The 9,344-nt window shown below is 39.7% G+C and overlaps 1 protein-coding gene across 2 annotated transcripts in view; it reads left to right on the top strand.

Moving 5' to 3' along the window:
- LOC106815888 (USP6 N-terminal-like protein) overlaps window positions 1–9,344 on the top strand; it is a 33,807-nt gene that overhangs the window by 15,032 nt on the left and 9,431 nt on the right. For both annotated transcript variants that reach the window (XM_014820413.1, XM_014820414.1), the window contains exons 3-12: window positions 407–480; window positions 3,029–3,111; window positions 4,347–4,386; window positions 4,760–4,840; window positions 5,178–5,285; window positions 5,746–5,855; window positions 6,384–6,498; window positions 6,896–7,045; window positions 7,260–7,325; window positions 7,843–7,942. In XM_014820413.1, coding sequence (XP_014675899.1) covers window positions 407–480; window positions 3,029–3,111; window positions 4,347–4,386; window positions 4,760–4,840; window positions 5,178–5,285; window positions 5,746–5,855; window positions 6,384–6,498; window positions 6,896–7,045; window positions 7,260–7,325; window positions 7,843–7,942 — 927 coding nt within the window. The remainder of the gene's footprint in view (window positions 1–406; window positions 481–3,028; window positions 3,112–4,346; window positions 4,387–4,759; window positions 4,841–5,177; window positions 5,286–5,745; window positions 5,856–6,383; window positions 6,499–6,895; window positions 7,046–7,259; window positions 7,326–7,842; window positions 7,943–9,344) is intronic.

Below are 9,344 nucleotides of genomic sequence, written 5' to 3'. Positions count from 1 at the left end.
TCTCTCTCTCTCCCTCTCCTTCCTCTCTTCACCCCTCTTCAATCTTTGAATGTTTCTCCGTTCCTATCATTGCTGTGACTGTTAGTTGGTCAGTCACAAATAAACTCATTTGTAATATAAGTACACAGCGTGTCACCCTGTAGTATCAGTTCTACTTCTATCTGCCTAGTTCATATATGCACTCCTGTATCCAACTTTGATCTGACGGCCAACGGTTTACTTACTTAGTAATAACATGAAGATATCTGTACTGGGTATCTGTGCTATGTCACTTAGGACTACTGCTATTAATAGTAATTTATAAAAAATTTGTTTCTACAGACAAATCGTTGCCCTTACGTGGAGATCAAGCTTTCAGAACGCTGCGGCCTTCATTTTGTGTTATTATTTATCATTGATCTTGCAGATGATCGTGAAGAGAGAAATCAGTTGGAGTTGGCAGCAACGGAGAGAGCTGAAATTGTGCTCAAATATGACAAGGTGAGGTGAAGGCGTGTACACGTGTCCGACGTTAGTGTACGCATGGGTGCGGAAACTAGCATCGACATTTTGCTAGCGGTGGGAGGCTTCAACGTGTATGCCGTCCAGTAAACCGAAAGTCATAGCATCGTCTCTTTCCGTTTAAACGTAACCCACTCCTACGCTGCTGCGTGTGTGGCAACATCCGTGAAAAAAGGTTTGTGGGGGTAGTTTGGTTGCGGGGAAGCCGATAAATGCTTATGCCGTATGCATTCGGTTATTTTTATCCCCTGGGTCGCACTATGTTGATGTTTCTGGCAAGTAACCAAACTTACGGTTGCGTTAAACTTCGGGCAAAAATATCATGATGTGAATCAGGAATAACTGGCACTGGCAGTGGAACAAATGTCCCAAATGGAAAAGTGGCCTGGCTACCCTGCACTTTCATCTCCTTCTTGCTTCCTCCACCTCCATAGGTTACACTAGACACTAGTATGTCACTAGGAAGTACACAACACCATGCAAGCTAACGTCCCCGCGCATTCAATGGCATACCTAGTTGATGATATTGTGTGCCATGATACTGCAGGCAGATACAGTTGTGGGAAGATAATTTACTCTTTCACGGAGATATGGTGAGTGGGTTTTGGGCAGCCCGCATTCTTACGTGTGTTACTGCAGTGCTATATTTTATCAACGTGTGCGTGGTTTGCATTGCAATCTAATCGAAGCTTAAGTGATCCAGTCTCGAGTCCCAAGTCTGTTGCAAACGTGCTTTGTTGGGACAATTGTGTTCGACTTTTGACCATTCTTCGGACACCCGTATAATATGTCGATGTGCATAGGCAAAGATCACTCGGCCACGTCACTCACTCACTTGGTCGGTCACTCACTCGGCCACGTCAATCAAACCGCAAAACGTTCCCGAGGTGAAGTCCATCCCGTGCTTGCGTGCATAGAAATTTTTTTTTACATATGGCCGCGTCAATAATTTGTGCGCACTATCTAATCTTTATGCTAAAATTTGCAGTGTTATTCAAAAACCGTGCACGCATACAGCATGCAGCAGACGGTGATGCTCCGATGTTTGTTTTTGCGCGGCTTTCGCTCGTCTATCCAGCTCTGCACGCTGAACTAACCGGCAGTACAGTGTTGCATGGATGCCCTGTCTACGATATATACAGTAAACACGCACATAAAAGAAACCGTGGTTTTCTGTTTCAGGCTGATGTGGTTCTTATATATATGATACATAGTGAGAAATCAGCATGAAGAGGTTCTTAAAGAGGTTCTTAATTTTTTTTTGGGTGGGGGGGGATATTGTGTACATTAAGTGGTAATCGAATCTAGGTAAAATTGCCTTTAATTATTGAATAATTGACATTAATTAATTAACCAACTGCATAATATTAGAAATTATATGTCTGTTTAAATTCATTTGAGTTAATTTATTTATCATATTAAACACAATGAAAGGTCAAATGCTGGGAAAATTGATTTGACTAATAGTAGACAGTACAGGCAATAATTCATTGTCAGCATAACTGCATTACAGTAACATAACACAGCTTAATTTAAACTAGTAAATGCAAGCAAACCCCAACATTTACTGGAAAATGAGGCAAAATACCCTCTGGAAAATCCAATCCTCCTGTGAAGAGGTATTAATATTATCTGGAACTACATGTTGTTGGTTTCCAATGCCCCAGATTGCCCCCAGTTTGCTCTAATTTTCGGTATTTTTTTCATATAAGAACCTGCTTAATTTATCAGGCCGAAGTGGTTCTTATATACTAGGTGCTTTATTGGTTCAATTTCAGCCTGGAGGTTCTTAATCTGCAGTTTCTTTTATGCGGGTGTTTACTGTATTCGTAAAAGTATTTAAACCAAGCCACGTACTTGATCGAATCTGCGTTTGTGGTGTTTGCGAGCTTTTGGCTAACAACAGAAATGGAAGTTTTTGCCGCTAAAGCGACGCGCGCAGCCCGGATGAAAACACGCGTCGGTGTTGTTTCTCTGAAGCTGAAGCCAGTTCTGTGCTTGCACACCGCCACGTTCACATGCGCCTTCATTAGTGTTCCGCAGCCGAAATGTTTCAGAAGTTTCCACTAGAGCTTCTGACCACGGTGGGTGTTCGCGCGTGGATATACACACTCCGCCCTTGAATTTCTCCCACCTCTACGGTGGCCTGCGATGGGCAGAAGTTTCTGTGGTTCGCAATTTGTTGACGAACAGATTGTAGGTGGTGCGTTTCTGTGAGTGAGGCACTTATGTTGCAGTGGATGGCTTCAGTGTGGCTACCAGTCTTATTACTCGAGTGGTGCACTTATTCAAGTCAAACCTGCGTATAAGGGTCACTCAAGTCAAACCTGCGTATAAGGGTCACTCAAATGAAGCCGAAGTGTCGTTTATAGACAGGTCTTGGTGATTTCAGAGTAAACATAGTGGAGGTGATTTCACTGTGTAACTGCCACTCAAGGAAACGTCGAAAGTGTCCCTCATAGACGGGATTAGGTTCTATGAAGGTGACCACTAACACAGGTTCAATGTGTGTTGTGTGTTTCTGCAGGGTCGAGAAGGGCAGACGATCGAGCCGTGGGAGGACCCGTCGTTCGAAGTCTATCAGCTCACCGATAGATTCGGGTTCCTCCAGTGAGTATTGCTGCATGCCGTGACATTGCAAGGTTTCGGGTTATGCAATGGTGGTGGTATTTTACTACCCTTTTTCAGAAACTACTCTCTTAAAATTCGTCACAAAAATAGGTTATTTCAATATTCTATATAAATTATGCAGAATTCTTATCGTTATTTGCAACAATTCCTTCAAAATAAGTCCCCAAATGCATCCAAAGATAGTACCAATAACAGAAATTACTTTGGTCCTGGACAAGCATAACACCCTGCCGTCAGAATTTGGTTCCACACAGACTACCTGTTTTCAACTCCCCACACGCACGCGCATGCATACGCGCGCACATACGTGCGCATGCACACACACACACACGCACACTCACAATACGCACGTGCGCACACACACAGGCACGCACGCACGCACACAAACAAAGGCCTTGCATTACTAAGATGTCAGGTCAGTGTTTGTCACCTGTGGGTATGGTGGTAGTATAGCAGGCCTCCATAGCAGTCGGTTCTGTCAGTTGATCACCCCGCTCTCTCACCCACACATTGCTTCAGTGACTTTTTATTGCAATGTGTGCATGCTGGTGTGGGAAAACATTTCCTATTCATACTTGGATAGGGGTGTGGGAATGCCATTCCTAATGAATTCTTGCTGTGGTTTTATCTCATTGTGACTGTAGCTGATTGCTGATTCTATATTATATACACAAGCTTTATTTTATTTCTATATGTGATCAGTATAGGCAAATTATTAAAATTACTAATTCAATAATTTCATCAATGTTGACCACATGTAAAAATTCAAAAACAGTATAATTTGCAATCTACATATATATATACTAAATAGGATGTTTTGTGGCTCGATCCAATTGGCTACAATTTTAAATCCTACTAGCAACTGAAATCAAGCTCAAATTATAATGGGGTGGAATAGAAATTTTTGCCATGCGTGTCATTAAGTAAAATAAGTGGTGCTGTTCTTACTGACGATTTTCATTTCGGTGTAAGTAAAAGCAAAAATAGATAGATAGTAGATTTCTATGCTGATTTGAATTTAAATGGATTGAAGTACGAGTCTGTGTTTCTGTTGAAAGTCAAATCTTTCGCTGTGCTAGAATAACCAAAGCAAATTATTCCTAAATTTTGTCATAGAATGTATATCTGTCTTTCCATTACACATCAAATCATAGATAAATGCACTTTTGTGAAATGTCTTCTCTAACAGCTGATTTATTTTTACACTTTTTTAGTTCAAAAGAATTGCCAGAATATGATGCACAAGAAGAGAAGGTGTGTTCTATGGCTTCTTAGTCACATGAATAGTAAAAATACAGGGTCAACACATATAACGAGGTTTTTTTATTCTTACTATAACATATTTTGTTAGTATTTATTATTGTAAACTAATTATAATCGTATGTTAATTATAGTTCTGATATAGTAGCACGGAATTCTTCACAAACACGTGATATGCAACAATGCTTCCTTTAAGGAAAATGCAAGATTAAAATTAGAATTTATTGTTGACAGTACAGTTTATATCACTTTATAAACGTGTTCGTACTTTTTCTTTCAGTCGTTTATTTGATGCAAAAACCGTGTTGACGTTCAGTGTGTAGAGTTTGCATTTAATTTACTCTCCGTTTCCCCAATTTGCAAACAGCAAAAGCAAATCGAGGTGGAGAGACTCACCAAATGGGTGAAGATGATGAAAAGCTGGGATAAATACATTAATAGTGAAAAAGTGAGTGAGAAGCTAGAGAGTGCTGAATTAGTTTTAATGTACCACATAGTAGCTGCAGTAATAATAAGTGTCCAGTCGTATCAATACGTGTCTACCCGGCTTCAGATGCTGGGCAATTCTAATACAGTATTTTCACTGTTGCAAGAGCAAACAACCGTGTTTGTTTACTCTAGAACGAACAACATGCTCTCCGTATTAGTTTACGGTCGCTCGTATTATGTACCGTTGGTCATCGTCTGGAGATAAACATGGCTTTTTCCGACTGTCGTAGTTTCGAGTTTATTTTCGGAGCGCGAGTGAATGGCTGTTAAGTTTTATACGTCCAATATATCTTCAGCTGACGCGACGGATCTACAAGGGCATTCCGCACGCGTTACGAGGAGAGGTCTGGTCTCGCCTTCTCCACATTGAGAAGGTGAAAAGTGAGCAGAAAGGCATCTACGAAGTAAGTCAACAGGGTTCAGTCTGGCTTTAGTGCCCCGAAATTTAATGGGCGTCTGAGGATTAGGTTGGGATTAGGGTTAGGGTTAGGTTAGCGATAGGGTGCTGATGATGATGATTTATATAACGGGGTCCCAAAGTACGATTGAGCCATGTCTGTATCAATATTTTACTGTTTTAGATCCATACTCAATATAGTATCTCTCTCTGCTCATTATAGTCAGCTATAAATTCTGTTATCCAGCAGTCTCAGGTTTAGTGCCATTCAATTTGTTGTACAAGTTTATATCTTTATGTTATAATATTAGTGAATTATTAAAACTTGCTACGTAGTATAAAATTATAAGCATAGGTAAGACAAACCCTGTCAATATGCTTGGTTGGAAATGACGGTAATTTCACATGGATTATTCTGCCTTGGGGAACGTGCAGCGTGCTCATGCGTCAGTGTGTCTACAATTCAGAAAATGCGAGTTCGAGCGAGAAAGCTGTCTCCTGATATCAAGCAAATAGACCTGGACGTGAACAGAACATACAGGAACCACATAATGTTCAGAGAACGATACTGTGTCAAGTAAGCATTAGCAGGGGTCTATGTCAGGCCTGAGGTAATAGACTCACAGATCTGTAGAATAGATCTCAAGATTCTCTCTTATTGACTCCTGTCTGTATCTGTCGTTCTGGTTGGCTTTTCGGAAGGATTTATTAACTTTGATTGATAATGAGATTTGTGAATCACTTAATGGATGCCTAACCATAACAAGAAAAAAAAAAAAGAAGCAAAATGTACATGTGTCATTTATTATATGTTGCCACACAAACTGAGAAGCTATACTTAATGGGGTACATCTGTGTTCGAGTTATGAGTATATGGCAGAATAGTGCTTTACTTTTTTTTAACGAATGCCACTTAATTACTTACTGATTTGAGACTGGTGGATTACTATCATGTTACCATATGTACAGTAATACTGTTACAGAAATGGACAGTGTACTGTTAAAAATCACCCGACTAGTCATCAATGTATGGCTATCCACTGCACCTTGACCCCAAAATTACGACCCGTATATTTACAGATCCTAACTTGATGGTTTGTTACAGGCAACAGGCGCTGTTTCATGTGCTAGCTGCATATTCCATGTACAACACGGAAGTTGGTTACTGCCAGGGCATGAGCCAGATTGCAGCCCTTCTCCTAATGTATCTTAATGAAGAGGTACACTTTGCCACTTGCTCTACTTTGTTTTTGAATTATAGACACACTTGGTAAATTGCACAAAGTAAACAAAGGCCCGTTGGAAGTAACAGGTTTACAAGTAATTCTGAATGTGTATTATCTTGCCAGTATATTTGATAGAGGATAACTACGAGTTGCGTAGTAACATATTTAGCTCTGAAGTTCTACTGACATGAAGCTAGTGTTTTTCATTAAGTAGATTATTATACACAATTAAAATGTCGTATGAAACATCTAGTTTCATTCGTACATTCAGCCCTTATGATATACCCTCTCGACTCTCGTCATGTGCAGCTACATAATTGCTGTAACGATGCTATTGTTTAATCGCCAGTGTGCGATAGTAAACGCAGACGATCGTACTTGCGCGTTTCAGGATGCATTCTGGGCGCTGTCGGTGCTGCTTACCGACAAGCGTCACGCGATGCACGGCTTCTTTGTGCCCGGCTTCCCCAAACTACTGCGATTTCAAGAGCACCACGACGTCGTCTTCAAGAAATTTTTGTCCAAGCTTAAAAAACAGTTTGTGAGTACATGCCGTCTCGTCCTGTGCACGACGCTCGTTTTTTTCCATCGTCGAAATAGTTTAGGTTTTGATTCGCCAGTTTCAGTCTGAACGTAAAATCTCTATGAATATGAATTTGCTAGTAAGCTCCAGGATTTGTGCATTTTGGTAGAATTTCGTTGCATTTCAATTAGGAAGCATTGATTTTATACTACCATCATATGGATTTTTACAGGACAAGCAAGAAGTTTATACATCTCTATACACCACCAAGTGGTTTTTCCAGTGCTTTTTGGATAGGGTATGTGCTTCAACATTAAAGATACAGTCACTGTATTTCATGTTGTAATCATAATTTATATCAGTTGTTGCAGAATATATTGCAGACAGGGAATTATTTATATATGTATCATGACCATAACTGAAATTTGGATGTGAATATACAACTTACTTGAACTAAATGCTCACTTGCTGCTAGACATTGATGATATTAAATATTTTATTAACTTATGAATAAATAATCAAATTTTGATTATTTATTCATACGTTAATAAGTTGTAGTAGTCATAAAGTGGTAATGGCATAGTGTTGGTGGTCTCGATTGACCATATAAACCATGCAGTGTCGTATTCTATCATTTGCTAAGCTCCTTTTTAGTGTTGTAAGATTTCATCGTAATGGATTAAATTTGATGATTCAGTCTCTCTTAAGTGACTCTGTTTTAGTTCGATGGAATATTTAATGTTATTTGCCTAGGACTTGCCACTTTTATGAAGGTTAATTAATAATAATTATGTCTATCTTTGATTTTTTTCCAGACACCATTTACATTATCGTTAAGGCTTTGGGACATATATGTATTGGAAGGAGAGAAGCTGCTGGTAGCAGCTGCCTACTGCATCCTGAAGCTTCATCGACGTAGGTTTTAGTGTAGTTTTTTGATACCTCATCTTCTATTATTAAACATTTAAAGACGTATTGTGTAGATTGTATGTATATACACACACATATATATATATCAGGAGTAGATAATAGGGAAGGAGTGTGACTTCAATAAACAAGGGAAATTCGTCATTTACTAGCCTTATAATACCTACGATTTACTACGCGTAACTCATCCAACTTGAGCTCAAATAGTACACAGTACATTCGCCTAGCATCATGCGAAATCGTTTCCTCGTATACACCTGCAATCCGGAGATACAGACTAAAACGTACGACACGATTTTCCATTCTGTTGCCAGCAAACTCGATGTGTTTTCGGCCGAAATTAAAACAAAAGGCAGCTACTAACGCTCGGCGATGCGGTGTGACTCGCTGGGAGATTGGACATCGACGCAACACTCGGCGAGATAACCTTTGACCCGGCATACAGCTACATATCGGCATACAGCTGGTATGCCCCCACGCACGCACGCCCACCGCAATCAGCAGCAATCTCCCAGCGAGCCACACCGCATCACCGAGCATTAGTAGCTATCTTTTGTTTAAATTTCGGCCGAAAACACATCGAGTTTGCTGGCAACAGAATGGAAAATCGTGTCATACGTTTTAGTCTGTATCTCCGGATTGCGGGTGTATACGAGGAAACGATTTCGCACGATGCTAGGCAAATGTACTGTGTACGATTTGAGTTCAAGTTGGATGAGTTACGCGTAGTAAATCGTAGGTATTATAAGGCTAGTAAATGACGAATTTCCCTTGTTTATTGAAGTCACACTCCTTCCCAATTATCTACTTCTGATATATATATATATAAAATATATATAAATATAATGTATTATAGTGCAAGCTACTTTTTCGTTCAGTGTGAGAAAGCAGAACAATTTATTTTAATGCATTTAAAGGTATGAGTGTGTACATTAGAAAAACCACAGAATGATAGTTTTTAGAAGTGCCATGTGTCAAAATACTAGACTTCTTTTTGGTAGTCTCTAACCAAGGCAGTGATATTGTGGCTGCAGCTAGTAAATGGGCAATTGGTTATGGTACACAATACTCACACATATCAATCTAATACTGGTTTCCTGCAAAGTATATGAAGCAGGATGTTTTTATTACGGTTGCCTTTTCAGTCGTGATGCTTATTATTTATTTGTTTTCCTTGTTTTTTTAAGTGATTTTGTTTTTCTTTGCAAATTAATATGCGGGAAAGAATATTTGTAAATTATAATGTACTTTCTTACATTTTACATCTAATGATTGCAATGTACAAACTGTTAATTGTATCCCCCGTGACGAAGTCGGCGGGGATACTATGGTTTCATGTTTCCCCAGCAGCCTCCGCCGCAGAGAATTTCCCTTCCGCTCTATAACTCGA

Source organism: Priapulus caudatus, unplaced genomic scaffold (genome assembly GCF_000485595.1).
Source record: "Priapulus caudatus unplaced genomic scaffold, Priapulus_caudatus-5.0.1 Scaffold1228, whole genome shotgun sequence".
Classification (NCBI taxonomy): domain Eukaryota; kingdom Metazoa; phylum Priapulida; class Priapulimorpha; order Priapulimorphida; family Priapulidae; genus Priapulus; species Priapulus caudatus.
Note: the sequence above shows the minus strand (reverse complement) of the source record. Positions and strands in the feature narration are given on the sequence as shown.